Source organism: Oncorhynchus clarkii, chromosome 28 (genome assembly GCF_045791955.1).
Source record: "Oncorhynchus clarkii lewisi isolate Uvic-CL-2024 chromosome 28, UVic_Ocla_1.0, whole genome shotgun sequence".
Lineage (NCBI taxonomy): Eukaryota > Metazoa > Chordata > Actinopteri > Salmoniformes > Salmonidae > Oncorhynchus > Oncorhynchus clarkii.
The window spans coordinates 36,726,588-36,746,395 of record NC_092174.1 but is presented as its reverse complement, the minus strand read 5'-3'; the positions used below and the strand labels follow the sequence as shown (position 1 = coordinate 36,746,395).

At 47.4% G+C, this 19,808-nt stretch overlaps 2 protein-coding genes across 3 annotated transcripts; one reads left to right on the top strand and one right to left on the bottom strand.

The window, feature by feature from the left end:
• The first annotated feature begins 2,591 nt into the window (after nucleotides 1-2,591).
• On the top strand, nucleotides 2,592-8,466 carry LOC139386775 (zona pellucida sperm-binding protein 3-like). The gene is made up of 7 exons (XM_071132585.1): nucleotides 2,592-2,978; nucleotides 7,329-7,447; nucleotides 7,530-7,633; nucleotides 7,701-7,878; nucleotides 7,963-8,166; nucleotides 8,245-8,336; nucleotides 8,414-8,466. Exons 1-7 carry the CDS (start codon nucleotides 2,592-2,594, stop codon nucleotides 8,464-8,466), a joined length of 1,137 nt encoding a protein of 378 aa, XP_070988686.1.
• Nucleotides 8,467-9,015: 549 nt separating this feature from the next.
• Nucleotides 9,016-18,223, bottom strand: LOC139386637 (midnolin-like). Of its 2 annotated transcripts, none has more exons than XM_071132381.1 (6): nucleotides 17,661-18,223; nucleotides 17,176-17,266; nucleotides 16,772-16,834; nucleotides 15,576-15,956; nucleotides 14,650-15,076; nucleotides 9,016-10,577 (listed from the first exon to the last, which is right to left on the bottom strand). In XM_071132381.1, exons 1-6 carry the CDS (start codon nucleotides 17,882-17,884, stop codon nucleotides 10,297-10,299), a joined length of 1,467 nt encoding a protein of 488 aa, XP_070988482.1. In that variant the 5' UTR covers nucleotides 17,885-18,223; the 3' UTR covers nucleotides 9,016-10,296. The 2 variants fall into 2 exon arrangements, with proteins under 2 accessions (XP_070988482.1, XP_070988483.1); XM_071132382.1 differs by having other exon boundaries at nucleotides 9,557-10,577; nucleotides 15,909-15,956; nucleotides 17,661-18,212.
• Nucleotides 18,224-19,808: the final 1,585 nt, after the last annotated feature.

The following is a 19,808-nucleotide window of genomic DNA, read 5'->3' as shown; positions in this document are numbered from 1 at the left end:
AGCACCATCGAGAGCATCTGGACTGGCTGCACCACCGCTTGGTATGGCAACCGCTTGGCATCTGACCGCAAGGCGCTACAGAGGGTCATGCGTATGGCCTAGTACATCACTCCCTGCCATCCAGGACCTCTATAGTAGGCAGTGTTCGGATGGGTTGTTAATTAAGGCCAAAAAATTGTCAGACTCCAGCCACCCAAGCCACAGACTGCGTTCTGTTTCTGCATGGCAAGCGGTACCAGTGCACCAAGTCTGGCACCAACAGGACCCCGAACAGCTTCTACCTCCAAGCCATAAGACTTCTTAACAAGACTGCTATATAGCTAATCAAATGGCTACACATACTGCTGTACCTGCATTGACCCTTTTTTGTACTAACTCATTTGCACTGACTCCATGCCAGGAATCATCAACGAGATTCAGCCGAGGGCCAATTGTTTTGTTGAGTGCATGGTCGGGGCCAGAACATAATTACAAAATCATTTGTAGACTGCAAATTGACCTCAAGAAGCCCAAAGAGATATGTTTGACTAAAACATAATCATTTCAAACCTTGCATTTCAAACCGGTCACGTTTCTGCGTGGTATGCGTGGGAATACCTTGGAACAGAGTACTTAAATTAAAATCAATTGGAGCGGATTTCATGGTGTTTCTAGTCTTTCATGTTTTGCTCTGAAAACTTGGGAGGGCAGATATGACCATCCGCGGGCCAAATTCGGCCCACGGGCCGCCAGTTGGGGAACACTGCTCTATGCGCTCACACATACTTTCACTAACACACAAACACGCCCACACACACATAACATGCACACACATGCATACTGACACCACACACACACACACACTGCTGCTACTGTCTATTATTTATACTGTTGCCTAGTTACTTTAGCTCTATGTACAGCACATAGCTACCTCAATTACCTTGTACCCCTGCACATCGACTCGGTACAGGTACTCCCTGTAGGTAGCCATGTTATTTTTACTCATTTTTATTTGTTTTTCACTGTGTATTTATTCCTTGTGTCACTATTTCAATTTTTTCATGTTAACTTTAGCTCTGCATTGCTGGAAATTGACCCGTAAGTAAGACATGTGACACAATTATTATTATTTTTTTATTTTTTACATTTGCTCAATGTGCCTGCTCTCTGTTAGCAAGCTTCATTGACAAACACAGGGATGGAACTTAGCTAGATAGTGATTTTGGGCAGTGGTAAACTGTGTGTAGTTTGTTCTTTATTTCTGATAGTTTGACAGCTTGCTGATGAAGTTGTAGACATGTTCTCAGAAATCAGTCCTGCACTGCAGCAGCTGACTAGAATCTGTCTGTAGTGCACTACTGGTTTTCAGGCAACTTTTTGTACTTGAGAAATACTGCACCAAACACCTTAGCTAGATGTAAAATTGTGTGACTAAGACTTCCTTGGCAAAACCATCCAAATGACAGATTTCTTGATTCATCAGATTAATTCAGACAATTGATGGTGACAAGCAGATACTTATTTTTTTATTACGTTACCAACTAACCCTATACTCATTAAAACCCATCACCTTAATCCACTACTTGAACCCTATCTGATCCTACCCCATGCCAACGACCTGAGAGGACGGGACACTACTGTTACATCACCTCTTCCTTCCTAATCTGACCATTGAATATTGGTCTACCAACCTTTCTTTGGAGAGCATATAGTTTGATATGAATTATAATTTAATTCATACATTCATCACTCCCTGTCTCTCAATTCTCCATAATAACATGAATACCTCCAATAGTAGGTCACTCCTATTAGATTAGCCAGATGATAAACAATTCAATACAGACAGGGAATCTGAGCGCACTATACTTCTGACAGGTTGTATGTCCTCCACCCACTGGAGGGAAACTACTATCGCCAACAGTTCAAATGATTATACTGACAGTTCATCTGTTAGTCTTCTACATATCTGCACATCAAGTTCAGGAACATAAACACCTGCTAGCTGTGCGCCCACTTTCTGGGTCCTTGGATCCATCTGTGAAAAGCGGTAAAAATGCATAAAAACTTCAATCATAGCAATTGTGTATCAGTTTCCCAATATCACTGACGTCTGACCAATCCTTAATTTTCTCTACCAAGGTTAGCTCAACAGGCTCTGGGAGTAACATCCACTATAGAAAAGCATGTCTGTCTTACATATTACTTTTCTATGAACACTCTCTAAAGTTGAGCCCTCCTCAATAAAGCTCCAGGTGTATGTGATTTTGTCTGCACAAAGGCAACCAATGGAACGTAAATGACAATCAACCTCACATTCTTCAGCACCTGTTTAATTAATCAGGTCTGGACAATAATCAAGCTGATTTCTGAATGGGTTGGGGCCTTTGTTAGACATCGTTGCTATAAAATGGTTTGACAGACTCTGTGGAAGAATTGACAAGAATAACTTATGTCTATTTGGAGTGATGGGGTTCAGGCAAGTGTCTGCAGTGCTGCTGTTGGTCGTGGTGTTTGGCTGTGTTAGTGATGCTTGGATATCCAGATGGTTTTATCCGAGATTGGGGTTTCTGCATGATGATGGCGTTTCAGCCCAGTTTGACACTCCGAACCCAATGCAAGAAGACCCTGTGGGACAAGAACCTAGCGAGCCCGTTGTCGAGCCTGTGGGGCAGGAAACTAGCCAGGATGAAGACCCTGAGAGCTTCCAGTCCATGCAGACATTTGAGAACCCTCTGACTTGGCTCTATCCTACGATTGAGAAGCATGAGCGCAAATCTACAGTGTTTGAGCGGCTAAAGCAGGTGGCAGCCAACGGTGTTGTGGCTTGGTGTGGGCAAAGTGTGGTCCGTGTGGAGGTGAAACAGGAACTTCTGGGGATTGGCCGGCTCATCCAGCCAGAGCTTATCACTCTAGGAGGCTGTGCTGCCATTGAGGAGGATGCTGAAGCTCTTGTGCTCACTTTTGAATCAGAGCTGCATGGCTGTGGCAGTGAGCTGATGGTATGTCACATTTGCTGTTTAACTTCCTGAAGGATGTCATCATTATCTGATGCATGATTTGTGTTCTGTTCCTAGATGACTGAAGATGTGCTGATCTACACCTTCACTCTTGTCTATGAGCCAAAACCTCTTGCTAACATTTCCATATTGAACACCAGTAAAGCTATGGTTGATATTGAGTGCCACTACTTGAGGTAACTATTGTTGCATTCTTCACTTTGACAACATCTATAATTCTGAAGTTTAAGTAATGGTATTTTCCGTGTTACTAGGAATCATGAAGTGAGCAGCAATTCCCTGAAGTATGCTGTAGAACCTAGCAATCCTGTGGGCCAAGAACCTAGCCAGGTTGTTATAAAGCCTGTGGTAGAGCCTGTGGGCTGGGAACCTAGCATAGAGCCTGTGGGAATGGAACCTAGCCAGGTTGTTATAAAGCCTGTGGTAGAGCCTGTGGGCCAGGATCCGGTTGGAAAGACTGTTGGACAGGAACCTAGCAAGCTTTATGGTGGGCTTTTGGGCTTAGAAACTAGCGAGCCTGTGGGCCAGGCAGCTGGAGGGCAGCCTGTGGGCCAGGCAGCTGGAGGGCAGCCTGTGGGCCAGGCAGCTGGAGGGCAGCCTGTCGTTCAAGGACCTCGCGGAGAGCCTGTGGTCTGGGAAGCTAGCGGCGAACCTGTGGTCTGGGAAGCTAGCGGCGAACCTGTGGTCTGGGAAGCTAGCGGCGAACCTGTGGTCTGGGAAGCTAGCGGCGACCCTGTGGGCCGGGATCCTAGCCAGCCTGTGGGCCGGGAACCTAGCAAAGAGCTTGTCAGTCAATATCCTAACGAGCAGCCTGTGGGCCAGGAACCTAGCAATCCTTTGAGCCAAGAAGCTATCGAAGAGCCTGTGGGTCAGGAACCTGGCGAGGAGCCTGTGGGTCAGGAACCTGGCGAGGAGCCTGTGGGTCAGGAACCTGGCGAGGAGCCTGTGGGTCAGGAACCTGGCGAGGAGCCTGTGGGTCAGGAACCTGGCGAGGAGCCTGTGGGCCAAGACACTAGTGAGCATGTTGGAGTGCCTGTGGGCCATGAACCTGGAGAGCAGCCTGTGGGCCAGGAACTAAGCAAGCAACCTGTTGGCGAGCCTTTGGGCCAGGACGCTAGCAATCCTTTCGCACAAGAATCTAGTGAGCATGTTGGTGAGCCTGTGGGCAAATATCCTAGTGAGCCTGTGGGCCAGCATCCTGTTGGCGAGCAGCCTGTGGGCCAGGAACTTAACCAGCAGCCTGTTGGCGAGCCTTTGGGCCAAGACCCTAGTGAGCATGTTGGAGAGCCTGTGGGCCAGCAGCCTGTGGGCCAGCAGCCTGTGGGCCAGCAGCCTGTTGGCGAGCCTTTGGGCCAAGACTCTAGTGAGCATGTTGGAGAGCCTGTGGGCCAGCAGCCTGTTGGCGAGCCTTTGGGCCAAGACTCCAGTGAGCATGTTGGAGAGCCTGTGGGCCAGCAGCCTGTTGGAGAGCAGCCCGTGGGCCAGGAACTTAACCAGCAGCCTGTGGGCCAAGAACCTCGTGAGCAGCCTGTTGGCGAGCCATTGGGGAATGAACCTAGCGAGCCTGTGGGCCAGGAACCAAGTGAGATTTTGGGTAATGAACCTAGCGAGCAGCCTGTGGGCCAGGAACCTAGCGAGCAGCCTGTGGGTCAGGAACCTAGCCAGCCTGTGGCCCATGAACCTAGCGAGCAGCCTGTGGGTCAGGAACCTAGCCAGCCTGTGGCCCAAGAGCCTGTGGGCTATGAACCTGGAGAGCAGCCTGTGAGCCAGGAACCTGTTGGAGAGCAACCTGTGGGCCAGCCTTTGGGCCAGGACCCTAGCGATCCTTTAGGCCAAGAGTCTAGTGAGCATGTTGGAGAGCCTGTGGGCCTAGATTCTAGTGAGCCTGTGGGCCAGCATCCTGTTGGAGAGCAGCCTGTGGGCCAAGATCCTAGTGAGCCTGTGGGCCAGCATCCTGTTGGAGAGCCTGTGGGCCAAGATCCTAGTGAGTCTGTGAGCCAGCAACCTGTTGGAGAGCAGCCTGTGGGCCATGAGCCTGTGGGCCAATATCCTAGTGAGCATGTTGGAGAACCTGTGGGCCAGGAACCAGGTGAGCAGCCTGTTGGCGAGCCTGTGGGCCAAGAACCTAGCGAGCCTGTGGGCCATGAACCTGGAGAGCAGCCTGTGGGCCATGAACCTGGAGAGCAGCCTCTCCATGAACCTGGAGAGCAGCCTGTGGGCCATGAACCTGGAGAGCAGCCTGTGGGCCAAGAACCTGGTGAGCCTGTGGGAGAGCAGCCTGTGGGCCAGCAGCCTGTTGGCGAACCTTTGGGCCAAGACCCTAGTGAGCATGTTGGAGGGCCTGTGGGCCAGGAACTTAGCCAGCAGCCTGTGGGCCAAGAACCTAGCGAGCCTGTGGGCCAAGAACCTCGTGAGCAGCCTGTTGGCGAGCCATTGGGGAATGAACCTAGCGAGCCTGTGGGCCAGGAACCAAGTGAGATTTTGGGTAATGAACCTAGCGAGCAGCCTGTGGGTCAGGAACCTAGCCAGCCTGTGGCCCAAGAGCCTGTGGGCTATGAACCTAGCGAGCAGCCTGTGGGTCAGGAACCTAGCCAGCCTGTGGCCCAAGAGCCTGTGGGCTATGAACCTGGAGAGCAGCCTGTGAGCCAGGAACCTGTTGGAGAGCAACCTGTGGGCCAGCCTTTGGGCCAGGACCCTAGCGATCCTTTAGACCAAGAGTCTAGTGAGCATGTTGGAGAGCCTGTGGGCCAAGATTCTAGTGAGCCTGTGGGCCAGCATCCTGTTGGAGAGCAGCCTGTGGGCCAAGATCCTAGTGAGCCTTTGGGCCAGCAACCTGTTGGAGAGCAGCCTGTGGGCCATGAGCCTGTGGGCCAAGATCCTAGTGAACATGTTGGAGAACCTGTGGGCCAGGAACCAGGTGAGCAGCCTGTTGGTGAGCCTGTGGGCCAAGAACCTAGCGAGCCTGTGGGCCAAGAACCTAGCGAGCCTGTGGGCCAAGAACCTAGCGAGCGTGTTGGAGAGCAGCCTGTGGGCCAAGAACCAAGCCAGCAGCCTGTGGGCCAAGAACCTAGCGAGCCTGTGTGCCAAGAACCTAGCGAGCCGTTGGGCCAAGAACCTAGCGAGCTTGTTGGAGAGCAGCCTGTGGGCCAGGAACCAAGTGAGATTTTGGGTAATGAACTTAGCGATCCTGTCGGCCAGGATGCTAGCGAGCAGCCTGTGGCCCAAGAGCCTGTGTGCCATGAACCTGTAGAGCAGCCTGTGGGCCAGCCTTTGGGCCAAGAACCTAGTGAGCATGTTGGGGCGCTTGTGGGCCAGCATCCTGTTGGAGAGCAGACTGTGGGCCATGACCCTGTTGGAGAGCAGCCTGTGGGCCAGGAACCAAGTGAGATTTTGGGTAATGAACTTAGCGATCCTGTCGGCCAGGATGCTAGCGAGCAGCCTGTGGCCCAAGAGCCTGTGTGCCATGAACCTGTAGAGCAGCCTGTGGGCCAGCCTTTGGGCCAAGAACCTAGTGAGCATGTTGGGGCGCTTGTGGGCCAGCATCCTGTTGGAGAGCAGACTGTGGGCCATGACCCTGTTGGAGAGCAGCCTGTGGGACAGGAACTTAGCCAGCAGCCTGTTGATGAGCCTTTGGGCCAAGAACCTAGTGAGCATGTTGGAGAACCTGTGGGCCAGGAACCTGGCGAGCAGCCCTTTGGCGAGCCTGTGGGCCAAGAACCTAGTGAGCAGCCTGTTGGCGAGCCTTTGGGTCAGGAACCTAGCGAGCAGCCTGTGGGCCAGGTACCTGTTGGGGAGCAGCCTGTGGGCCAGCAACCTGTTGGGGAGCAGCCTGTGGGCCAGGTACCTAGCGAGCAGCCTGTGGGCCAGGTACCTGTTGGGGAGCAGCCTGTGGGCCAGCAACCTGTTGGGGAGCAGCCTGTGGGCCAGCAACCTAGCCAGGATGAAGACCCTGAGAGCTCCCAGTCCAAGCAGACGTCTGAGAACCCTTTGACTTGGCGCTATCCTGAACTTGCAAAGCCTGAGCACAGGCCTACTGTGTCTGAGCGGCTGAAGCAGGTGGCGGCCAACAGTGTGTCGGCTCAGTGTGGGGAGAGTGTGGTCCGGGTGCAGGTGAACCAGGACCTGCTGGGGATTGGCCGGCTCATACAGCCAGAGCGTATCACTCTAGGAGGTTGTGCTGCCACTGAGGAGGACGCTGACGCTCATGTGATCACCTTTGAATCAGAGCTGCATGGCTGTGGCAGTGAGCTGACGGTATGTCACATTTGCTGTTTAACTTCCTGACTGTGAATCCTTATTCTTGTGCTACATCACTTGTGATCCTGTTCCTAGATGACTGAGGATGTGCTGATCTACACCTTCACGCTTGTCTATGAGCCAAAACCTCTTGCTAACACCTCTATAGTGAAGACCAGTGCAGCTATGGTTGATATTGAGTGCCACTACTTGAGGTAACTATTGTTGCGTTCTTCACTTTGACAAACCACATCATTCTGAGGTTTGATTAATGCCATAGTCCGTGTTTGTTTCTAGGAATCACGATGTGAGCAGCAATGCCCTGAAGCCAACCTGGATCCCCTACACTTCCAACATGGTGGCAGAGGAACTCCTCTACTTCTCCCTGAGGTTAATGACTGGTAGGTAAACCTGACAAAGCCTCTTCCTGTGTGTAAACCCACACTGACATGCCACTCGTCTTTCCAGCTGACTGGCAGTTTGAGAGGCCCTCCAACCATTACTATCTTGGTGACATCATCAACATGGAAGCCTCGGTCATGCCGTACCACCACGTTCCCCTCCGTGTCTTTGTGGACCGCTGTGTCGCCACCTTGGCGCCTGATGTCCACACTGTCCCTAGATATTCTTTCATTGAGGACCATGGGTGAGTTTAGTTGTCAGTTTGACTCCTCTTATATTACCTTAAATGTAACCCCTGAAGCCTAACGTTGACCCTTGGTCTCCTCAGGTGTCTGGTTGATGCCAAGTTGACCGGCTCCAGCTCCCAGTTCCTGTCCAGATCCCAGGATGACAAGATCAAGTTTCAGCTGGAGTCCTTCAGGTTCCAACCACAGAATGATTCCCAACAGCTCTACATAACATGTCATCTGAAAGCAGCTGCAGCCTCTTCTCCCATTGATGCTGAGAACAAGGCCTGCTCTTTCACTGATGGGTATGTATAAGCTGGGTTGTGGGTATAGTACCTTTATGACATGCTGCTATATAAACTAACCTTCATATGTATCTGTAGCTGGAAGGCTGCAGGTGGGGATGACCTGGTTTGTGGCTGCTGTGACTCCAGCTGTGCTGTGAGCAAGGCTAGAGATCTGGACAGTGATTTAGGTAAGTGTCAATCAAAGCCAGAGCTTTATTACCAGTTTAAAATGTAACGTATTCCATCACTGTTCTCTACTCCTCAGATATGCAGAAGGAAGGTGAAGCTACCTTGGGCCCTATCATGGTCCAAGTGTAATTACAAGAATCTTGCCTATAACTTTTTGAGGAGAATAAACCTGTTACAATGTTCACATCTGGATTTATTTGGAATGTAAAATTCAGGAATGCTATGTTATCTAATAGGAAAATGTGTGCAGCTGATCACTCTTTATTCACAGAACTTTGTCATGAGCTACATTTCTCAGGTTCGTAACATTGCTCCTGTTCTGAATTGTTCCCCTGGGCCCCATCCATTTCCAGGAGTTATTTGTCAATTGACTACTTGATTTTTGAAAATAAACATTTTAAAGTGTTTGGATTCATGTGCGCTCAACTTGCGTGACGTGTATGTGAGGGCAAGTCCAAAATGTCAGTTTAGGCATTAATGTCTAAACAGTCCTCGCAGCTATAACCGATGTTTGGCGTAAACAAGAGACATGATGGCTGGAAGAGGGCAGCTGAGTGTCGAACCCTCATGTCTCCTTACACCAGCACCGACCGTAGGAACACGAACTGCCTGAAGCCATACTTTTCTGAAACTTATCTGACTTTCTGTATTTGTAGGATGGGTGACTCAACAGCAGTGTTCTGTTATTGCTTTAATTTAAATTGTCAGGTTAAATTTACACTTGTACAAGGAACTGCAAGTAACGCAGTAAACGTCAGTCGCGCTGGTAGTGACCGAGCAATGCCTTACACACCTGGGGTTATTAATATAGCAGAATGTTTCTTAAATGGGAGGGATTTGTCTGAATTTGTCCAATAAACACTAGTTGCAGAATGTTTGGCAACTGTTTAGATCCTCACCTCAATTGTCGCAGCAAGGCGTTATATCCTGAAAGTTACGTTGTCTTGGGTCTGAAGACTACATGCCCAGGGGGGGACCTGATCCTAGCTCTTCACTAGGAAGCAAATGGTGTGGGACTTACCTGAATTTGTCAATAGAAACCATTTCTTTCATTTCAACACCCCTGGGCTTGCGTTCAGTACAAAACACATGTACTGCAACATTCAATTAGTGTTCTGAATAACTAGTAAACTGGGAGAGGTTGCAGAACACTCCATTGCACTTTCAAGTCACCTGTCTGTTCAAGTTTTAGAAGTGTCCTGCAGTAATAACCGTCACGCAACGTAGCAAATGTTTAATTGAACTGAACGCACCCCAGCACTCAATACAGGCATTGAGTTGTGGTCTAGGGTTGGAGTATTTTGTTAAATGGATGTTAGTATAAGAGGCAAATTGCTGACTTCAGAATTTGTATTTCCTAGGAAAGGCTGCAGAACAGAATCAATTATTGCTTCAAACTTAAACAGTCTACATGGGTCAAATCAGATCATTATCAATTTTATATTTTACCTGCATGCTGCTTAATGCATCAGAACATACTGTATAAAGACCAAATTATCACTTCACTCACTCGTGAGCGACTGCAAAACCTTGCAATGAAGCTGTCAGAACAAATGTGCAGAAACGTATCTATTTGACAACCTCATAATGCTACATAGTTCTGACAATGTGAACGACAGCAACTGAAGATGTGCGTCAGATGAGTTTAAAATGGTAGGTACAGTTACTGGTAGACCCTCAAACGTTAAAGAACGGTTCCAATAGACTTTGGCAAGATAGACTGACATTAAAGAAGTGTCATATGATCTGCGGAAAGCTCAGTCAAGGGAGTGTAAACTATTTACATACAATATACTACTGAAGTTCTGTTTGAATGTCCAGTTTCAAGAAAGGACAGTTGTTTTTAAGAGTCCTTCTGCAGTGTGATCAAGTGAGTCCCAAAATGGGCAGTTTATTTCTCCTACTCAGCCATTCAAAGGACAGCCAATGACATAGGTCCAAACTTATTTTAATCTCTCTCTATGCCATCACAAGGTCGGAAGGTAGCTCCGGTTTCCATTGCAACTCCAGGTCGTCCAGGGAAGAGCCCTCGCTGCTGGACAGGCTGCCGTTGCTATGGCGGCTGGCTTTGTCTCGTCCGGGCGACCAGGGTTGACGGTGAGGAGGGTAGGGGTGTGAGGTGCGTGTGTCCCTGCGAGCCCGCCTGCGCAGGCGTCTCTGGTGCATCAACATCTGAAGGCGCTCCAGTTTACAACGCAACGACTGGTTCTCTTCCTCAGATTGACTGGAACACAGGCCTGCTGAGAGAGGAAGAGGATGGAGGGAGGATGAGAGGGAAGAGAAAACAGGTGAGGAAGAAGACGGGAAGAGTCATGAGCAGTGGAGGAAAAAATACCCAAATGTCATACTGTAGTAAAAGAAAAGATACCTTAATAGAAAATGACTCAAGTAAAATTTAAAGTCACCCAGTAAAATGCTACTTGGGTAAATGTATTTGGTTTAAAATATACTTAAGTATCAAAAGCAAATGTAATTGCTAAAATATACTTAAATATCAAAAGTAAGATGGCACAATTTTTTTTTTTCTTAGAGCCAGCGGCACACATTTACAAACGAAGCATTTGTGTTTAGTGAGTCTGCCAGATTAGAGGCAGTAGGGATGGCCAGGGATGTTCTCTTGATAAGTGTGTGAATTTGACACTTTTACATTTAAAATGTAATGAGTACTTTTGGGGTGTCTTAAAATTTGTGTAAAAAGTGCATTATTTTCTTTAGGAGTGAAGTGAAAGTAAAAGATGTCAAATATAAATGGTAAAGTATAGATACCCCCCAAAAATACTGAAGTAGAACTTTAAATTATTTTTACTTAAGTACTTTACAGCACTGGTCATGAGGAAGAATGTTATAGCAAAAATTCAAGTGGTATATAAACTCAGCAAAAAAGAAACGTCCTCTCACTGTCAACTGAGTTTATTTTCAGCAAACTTAACATGTGTAAATATTTGCATGAACATAAGATTCAACAACTGAGACATAAACTGAACAAGTTCCACAGACGTGTGACTAACAGAAATTGAATAATGTGTCCCTGAACAAAGGGGGGGTCAAAATCAAAAGTAACAGTCAGCATCTGGTGTGGCCACCAGCTGCATTAAGTACAGTGCATCTCCTCCTCATGGACTGCACCAGATTTGCCAGTTCTTGCTGTGAGACGCTACCCCGCTCTTGCACCAAGGCACCTGCAAGTTTCCAGACATTTCTGGGGGGAATGGCCCTAGCCCTCACTCTCTGATCCAACAGGTCCCAGATGTGCACAATGGGATTGAGATACGGGCTCTTTGCTGGCCATGGCGGAACACTGACATTCCTGTCTTGCAGGAAATCACGCACAGAACGAGCAGTATGGCTGGTGGCATTGTCATGCTGGAGGGTCATATCTGGATGAGCCTGCAGGAAGGGTGCCACATGAGGGAGGAGGATGTCTTCCCTGTAACGCACAGCGTTGAGATTGCCTGCAATGACAACAAGCTCAGTCCGATGATGCTGTGACACACTGCCCCAGACCATGACGGACACTCCACCTCCAATTCGATCCCGCTCCAGAGTACAGGCCTCTGTGTAATGCTCATTCCTTCGATGATAAACACAAATCTGACCATCACCCCTGGTGAGACAAAATCGCGACTCGACAGTGAAGAGCACTTTTTGCCAGTCCTGTCTGGTCCACCAACGGTGGGTTTGTGCCCATATGTGACATTTTTGCCAGTGATGTCTGGTGAGGACCTGCCTTACAACAGGCCTACAAGCCCTCAGTCCAGCCTCTCTGAGCCTATTGCTGACAGTCTGACACTGATGGAGGGATTGTGCGTTCCTGGTATAACTCAGGCAGTTGTTGTTGCCATCCTGTACCTGTCCCGCAGGTGTGATGTTCAGATGTACTGAGGTGTTGTTACACGTGATCTGCAACTGCGAGGATGATCAGCTGTCCATCCTGTCTCCCTGTAATGCTGTCTTAGGTGTCTCACAGTGTGGACATTGCAATTTATTGCCCTGGCCACATCTGCAGTCCTCATGCCTCCTTGCAGCATGCCTAAGGCACATTCACACAGATGAGCAGGGACCCTGGGCATCTTTCTTTGGTGTTTTTCAGAGTCAGTAGAAAGGCCTCTTTAGTGTCCTAAGTTTTCATAACTGTGATCTTAATTGCCTACCGTCTGTAAGCTGTTAGGTGCATGTTCATTAATTGTTTATGGTTCATTGAACAAGCATGGAAACAGTGTTTAGACCCTTTACAATGAAGATATGTGAAGTTTAGATTTTTACGAATTATCTTTGAAAGACCGGGTCCTGAAAAGGGACGTTTCTTTTTTTTTGCTGAGTTTACATATACACCACATGACAAAATGTATGTGGACACCTGCTGGTCAAACATTTCAGTCCAAAATCATGGGGATTAATATAGAGTTGGTCCCCCTTTGGCTAATATAATAGCCCCCACTCCTCTGGGAAGCCTTTCCACTAGATGTTTGAAAATTGCTTCCATTCAGCCACAAGAGCATTAGTGAGGTCAGGGACTGATGTTGGGCGATTAGGTCTGGCTCGCAGTTGGCGTTCCAATTCATCCCAAAGGTTTTCGATGGGGTTGAGGTCAGAGCTCTGTGCAGGTCCGTCAAGTTCTTCCACACCGGTCTCGACAAATCATTTCTGTATGGACCTCACTTTGTGCACGGGGGAATTGTCATGCTGAAACAGGAAAGGGCCTTCCCCAAACTGTTGCAACAAAGAAGGAAGCACAGAATCGTATAGAATGTCGTATGCTGTAGGTTTCCCTTCACTGGAACTAAGGGGCCTATGAACCATGAAAAACAGCCCCAGACCATTATTACTCCTCCACCAAATGTTACAGTTGACACTATGCATTCGGGCAGGTAGCATTTCTACTGGCATCCGCTAAATCCAGATTTGTCTGTCGGACTGCCAGATGGTGAAGCGTGGTTCATCACTCCAGAGAGCTGTATACCACTCTATCCGACGCTTGGCATTGCGCATGGTGATCTTAGGCTGTGTGTGGCTGCTTGGCCATGGAAACCCATTTCATGAAGCTCCCGAATAACAGTTCTTGTGCTGACGTTGCTTCCAGAGCCAGTTTGGAAATTGTTAGTGAGTTTTGCAACCGAGGACAGATCATTTTTACGCACCATGCGCCTTAGGACTCGGCGGTCCTGTTCTGTGAGCTGCGTGGCCTACCATTTCGCATCTGAGCCATTGTTACTTCACAACAACATCACTTACAGTTGACCGGGGCAGCTCTAGCATGGCACAAATGTGACAAATTGACTTGTTGGAAAGCTGGCATCCTATGACGGTGCCACGTTGAAAGTCACTGAGCTCTTCAGTAAGGTCATTCTACTGCCAATGTTTGTCTATGGAGATTGCATGGCTGTGTGCTCGCTTTTACCCTCGTGTCAGCAACGGTCTAGCTGAAATAGACAAATCCACTAATTTGAAGGGGTGTCCACATACTTTTGTGTATATATAGCGTACAGTACATTGCACCATTGTTTTTGGGGCCATGAACAAAATGGAATCAATTCTAATTCCAAGAATGGAGCAGTGCCGTTTCCCTGACAACGTGACCCAGAACCGCCACTGTCGCCAATGATTATGTGTTCATTAGTATGTTTCCGGCGCTAGGGTGAAAAGGTGCTAGTAAGATACAATAGTTCGCACCCTCAGGTTAAAAGGTTAAGGTCCTGTTACTATGTGTGTGTGACGGTGAGTGCATTCCTGTTACTAACTGACCCCTGTGGGCCATGTAGCTACATGCTCGCTCTGCCCTAAAACACTTATAACCACACATACTTTTCTTATTCATTGCAGACTGGGGAACAAATGAATGCGTAGGCCTTCAGGGAACGGATATAAACAACCCTAGTTCATTAATAGGGGGCGCAGAAACCACTTCCTCCTTTCCAACAATACCCTCACAACCAGTGTTCTCTGCTGTACAGCTGCTACTTTCTAAACTTGGACACTAAGCAGAACCAGAACTCAACTATTGTGGGACTAGCTTGAGAAGGCTGGACTGGTTTCCAAACATGACGCTAGGGTTTGGGAATGCAGGAGCGAGAACTAGGTGACAGACCACTGACGAGGAATACTTGAAAGCTAAACATTCATTTAATGCACATATGTTTTCAATGAAGACAATAAAGAGAATCACTATCTCATTCATTTGGTTCTTTAGTTGTGTTATGAAGAAAAGGAGTCGAATATAACAAAACCTAAACATCCTTTGTCTCAGCATAATGCCTATAATCAGCTACACACAGCATTGACATGTTTTGGTTATTCTGTGGGACCTCAACTCACCAGTAGGTTTACATGAGTGACTTTGTTTCTGGCTGATGTGGTCTGTAAGTGGTCCTGAGGTAGCAGTGCTGACAAGGTCAGGGGTGAGAGGTGAGGGCGGCGGGAAGGGCGAGGTTGGGGTACTCGGAGTGCTGCTGGTTGGGGTGCTGGGAGGGCGGCAGAGGAGCTGGGAGAGGGACAGTGGAGCCCCTTGGTAGTGGCGAGTGGCACTGAGAAGGTCGTTGAGGATCTGGAAGATGGTGTTGATGCCTCGTCTGGATGACTTGACACCGGTACTGGTGCTGTCCTGCCCAGCTGGGGGCAGAGTGCCTGAGAAGGTCCCGGAGAAGACTCCTGGGGCATGGCTCACAAAGCTCTCTATGACAGCACCTGGTTCCCCGGCAGCTGTTTTATTAGAGGTGGGAGTACCAGCCACACTGCAGTCACCCTGTGATAAAGAGGGCGAAAGGGTTGTATTTCTTATTTAACCTTTATTTAACTAGGCGAGTCAGTTAAGAACAAATTCTTATTTACAATGACGGCCTAGGAACAGTGGGTTAAACTGCCTTGTTCAGGGGCAGAAAGACAGATTTGTACCTTGTCAGCTCGGGGATTCGATCTAGCAACCTTTCGGTTACTAGCCCAAGCTCTAACCACTAGGCTACCTGCCACCCCAAAATTATATAATATATATATATATATATATTGTATATAAGATACTCCCTGTCTAGTCAAAATAGAGCCTGTATAATGATAATAGCAGTAGCCTAATTGTCATATATTTCAATAAATAAATATTACAAAAAATCTGCAACTACATTAAATTGAAAAGTTATTCCTTGCTTTGCTAACATTATCAGGCTTTGAAGTATTTAACTAACATTAGCATGTGATAATACACACATAATAGTCACATTATAATAATATGAATAATCTGTTAGTCCCACCTCTGGGTAGGTGGTGGCAGGGGTTGGGCTCTGGGGTGCAGGGCTGGAGCAGGTGGGGTTGGTGGAGCGGGGGGGGGCACTAGGTGAGGGAGAGAGGTAGGTGACGTGAGAGGTTGAGGAGGGGGTATGAGGGGAGACAGGGGCAGGGGAGGCTGGGGTGTTGGAGGAGAGCTGGGCTGGGCTGGGGTAAGGGAACCTAGTGGACCCACACTTCGCAGCATGCACCTGTTCAACCCCAGCTCTGCCTGCTCTCTGGGTGATGTGACTCTGCTGCTGCCCAGCGGCACTCTGGGGGGCCAGTTGGAGCTGGACGAACATCATGTGATCACCTACCCTGAGGGCAAGGGTCAGGGGTGAACGGCCAGACAGGAAGTCACTGACCTGCAGATACAGAAAAGGATGAATAACTTGATTAATATATTTACAGCACTTATTTGTTTGCTGCCTGACTCCATTACAAGGGTCCTTAATGATCCAAGATGTAATAAGCTTCAACAGACAAGTCATATTGGTACCCTCTCACTAGTGTTCTGGCCTCAGACATTCAGAGCTATTTACTGAGAGCTAACTGCTTTCTATGGACACAGAGGCATTACAATTTAGATGTGTTTTGTTATTATCAGTCTGGTGTCTCTATTTAGCCCAGCCCAGTCACGAAGCAGAACACTTCAGTAACAAAGAGGCTATCAGGCCTAAAGACGGCAGTCACGACAACAGTCTCGTTGAACTGCTCACCCCTCCATTGTAATATCTGATGTGAGGGTTTGCATTCTGGTACAAAATGGCTTCTGATATTTGGTGTAAATATAACCAATATACTCTATACAGTGGTGATATTTTAATCTTGTGGTGGAGGCTAGGTCACTGCGTGTGCGTGTGCATGTGAGGTGCAGTCTGGGGCGGGGGCAGTCAGACCATAATGAGAACTACCTAGCCATTTCTTAGAAAACTGTTCTTTGTCAAGTTGAGTCACTCCTTCCCATCTCAACCACACACACATACATATGCAGAAACAACCACAAATGCACAACCTTGCTGTTTCATGAAACAACCCAGCCGTACTGAGCTGGTATGAACGAGGACAGAAAGAAAATGCTGCTTATTTATTTACATAGGCCTTTAATCCTACCACATTGAGACAACAGTGTTACAGCCATCTTATGACACAGAAGTCCAGTGAAAGATCAGAGACCAACCTGAGTTTCAGTTAAACTCTCCAAAGCCTGCATGATGGTCTGCTCTCTTCTGGATGGTTGGGACTAAGGATGCAAAGAAAACAAAAATAGGCATATTATATATATATATATATATATATATGACAGATCAAAGCCGATAGAAGGACCTATGAATAGGGCCACACAGAAGCTGGCAAGTACATCCCCAGTAAATCTGGCAGGTTTTTTTTTACACTTGGTTCTGTTGTAAAAGTGGTTCAGGGAGAACTGCCAGAGCACCTAGTAATATCACCTCTGCTATAAAGGTCCAGACCTCTTGGCTGAAGCTTTATAGACTATACTTAACATTACAGACATGCTTCCTTTACTCAATACCTGGTGTTAACTTTGTTAACCATTTATGGACTGTACAATATATGACTTACTGATAACAAGCCTGCCTCAATAGTTGGGACCAGTGTCAGCTTACTCCCATCAACTATGCCCAGGTCATGTAGTTTCCCTGTACTCAACCGCCTGTGGGTACATTAGAAGACATGATCATTACTATGTGTATATAGAAACATTTAACAATTTGTATTAATTCATTCTTGGCCTTTTATTCACACATGAGATTAAAACGATATTTTACAAAGAACACCTGCACATAAATGCATTTCATTTATGAGTTAGGCCTGTTTGACAATGAAGTTATAGGCTCATGCAGAACCAGACATAAAATCCATTACATGATATTGCATCAAATATGTAATACAAAAGCCTACATCAGAATTGTTATTTGGTCCCCTTGAAATCATACCCAATGTACTGAATCAACGTCGTTTCCACGTCCTTTCAATGAAATTACGTCGAACCAACGTGGAATAGGCTTTGAATTGACGTATGTGCCCAGTGGGGTTAGGCTACTCACGTTTCCTTATGCAGCAAGACGAATCTTTCTTTCGGTACTCTGAGCTTTTGGGAAAGTCGTCTCCTCAGCACCTCCACCGTCTCTCCCCGATGGACAGAGAGCTCGAAGCGGCTGCCTGTGGTCGAGCTGATGGACAAGCGCATGAATGATTCAGTAGGTACCGACGCGCAGACTAGAGCCGCACGGGGAATAAAGCTACGTGTGCCGGGTTGAGGATGGTCCATTCGCTGGGCTGCGCTTTATTTGGCACGTTATTTGGGTCGGAGTATCAAAGAGTAGCTGGTATCCGCTTGTCTAAATGTAGGTTATTTGGAACTGACCCACACAACTCCGATACTCTTCTGCCGTTTTCCAGAAGACGAAATATAAATAATTAGATGTTCTTTGTCTTTATTGATCAATGGAGCCACGTACAGTAGCCTATGAGTTGAACTGTGTGTTCCAAATATGTAACTGAGTGATAACTGACGATAGATAATCACAATAGACTGCCCTATAGTGCCTCTTTTTGGCTACCCTGTCTTCCTCAGACTCAAACCTACACATTGAACTGTTCAATGCGTAAAAGCGTCTCTATTTGATGACTGTTAAATCCTCCCACTGTCCTCACTAGCCAATCAATTGTGAGTACCAAGTGTTGGACCGCATGGTCCTATCAGCTCTACTTGCTACCCACGTGTAGACAGGACCCGCCCTCGTTCTTGTAGCCTACCGCCAAGCACTGTGCCATTCATAAAGGTGGTGATGTAATCAGAAAAAAAACAATGTTGCCTTTTTTTTTAAATAATGTTTTGACAGATACAAACTATCATTTATATTGACAAAAGAAGTTATGAGCTCAGTGCTGGCACACTGATTTGATTTGAGAATGGGCCCCTTTAGAATGCTGTGAGTGTAGGATATTTCCTTTCTGCTTTGTCTATTCACATTATGACTTTAATAGAATGTGCATTTCCAAGCATTTCACATATTAGGAATTTAATAAGCAAATGAATCGAATAATCACTATTCTATTCTATTATTTTCTGTTCTATTTTATTTGACAGTATATTCAAATCGTTATTGTAAGTTATTGTATCCTGTACAGTCCACGGCATCAGGTCTTTCTCTGCTCCTCTGCTTAGTATTCTAGTCCAGTCTCCTCATTGATAAAGAACAGCGTGCCGTCACCTGTCACATAACGCCCAGAGGGCCAGCGTAGACTCTGTGACGTAGACAGGCAGAGAAAAGCAGCCAGAACCTCTCCCATCGGGTGCTAAATATAGCACCGCCCCCCTCCGCCCCCGCTTCATCCAGACTGCGTCAGACCTTTCCCGGCCCACCTGCCTGCCTCCATCCACCTACTCATGCACTCGCTCACTCCATCCTCTGTTCTCTGCAAGTGCAACTATCCTTCCTCCGCCCACTCATTCTATCCCTTCCTTTTCAGCATCTGTCATCCTCTTTCTTCTGCCCTCTTCCTAATAACAAGAGCGATATTTGGGGATAGGGACAACGCTCTCTGTCTGAGTCTCTCTTTTTGTCTTCGTCTGTTTTTGTTTCCTTCCTTCCCTCTCTCTCTCTCGCTCTCTTTCTCTCTCTCTCTCTCTCTGTCTCTCTCTCTCTCTCTATTGTATTCTCTCTCCCTTTCTCCCCCACCTCTCTCTCTCTCTCTCTCTCTCTGTCTTTTGTTCTCTCTCTCTCTCTCTCTCTCTCTCTCTCTCTCTCTATTGTATTCTCTCTCCCTTTCTCCCCCACCTCTCTCTATCTCTGAAATGCTCAAATGGAAATCCCAGTGTTTGAGAGAGACAGCAGAGCAGAAGCGAGAGGGTGTTATTGTTGAATGTTGTTGCAGAGAGAATAACCCCCACTCACCACAGTCTCCATCTCAGCATGAATCTCAACCTCCCTCCCTGTGTGTAACTTGGATCTTATTCAGGATTGTATTGTCCTTTGACGGCCATTGCTACGCCTCTTTCTGTATAGAACCTGACCAATCGTTCTCTTGAGCTTTGGACCTCATACTGCAGAGAGGTGTAAGAGAGACATCAACAAGGGAAAAGCATGACGCATTTGCAGTTCAAGTTCAAGTTTTTATGAACATTTGTAATACATTGGAAAACTTACCTAAAGCTTCACAATACATACACAATACAAAAAATACAATTC

Bases quoted from the DNA above. Each gene is read 5' to 3' on its own strand.
- LOC139386637 (XM_071132381.1), bottom strand. From the start codon at position 17,884: ATGGACCATCCTCAACCCGGCACACGTAGCTTTATTCCCCGTGCGGCT. The intron at 16,835-17,175 runs GTAAGTCATATA...TTGCATCCTTAG, and splicing joins TTGAGGCAGGCTTGTTATCA to TCCCAACCATCCAGAAGAGA. The intron at 10,578-14,649 runs GTGAGTTGAGGT...TTCCTCTCTCAG, and splicing joins TCACTCATGTAAACCTACTG to CAGGCCTGTGTTCCAGTCAA.
- LOC139386775 (XM_071132585.1), top strand. From the start codon at position 2,592: ATGCAAGAAGACCCTGTGGGACAAGAACCTAGCGAGCCCGTTGTCGAG. The intron at 7,448-7,529 runs GTAACTATTGTT...GTTTGTTTCTAG, and splicing joins ATTGAGTGCCACTACTTGAG to GAATCACGATGTGAGCAGCA. The intron at 7,634-7,700 runs GTAGGTAAACCT...TCGTCTTTCCAG, and splicing joins CTCCCTGAGGTTAATGACTG to CTGACTGGCAGTTTGAGAGG.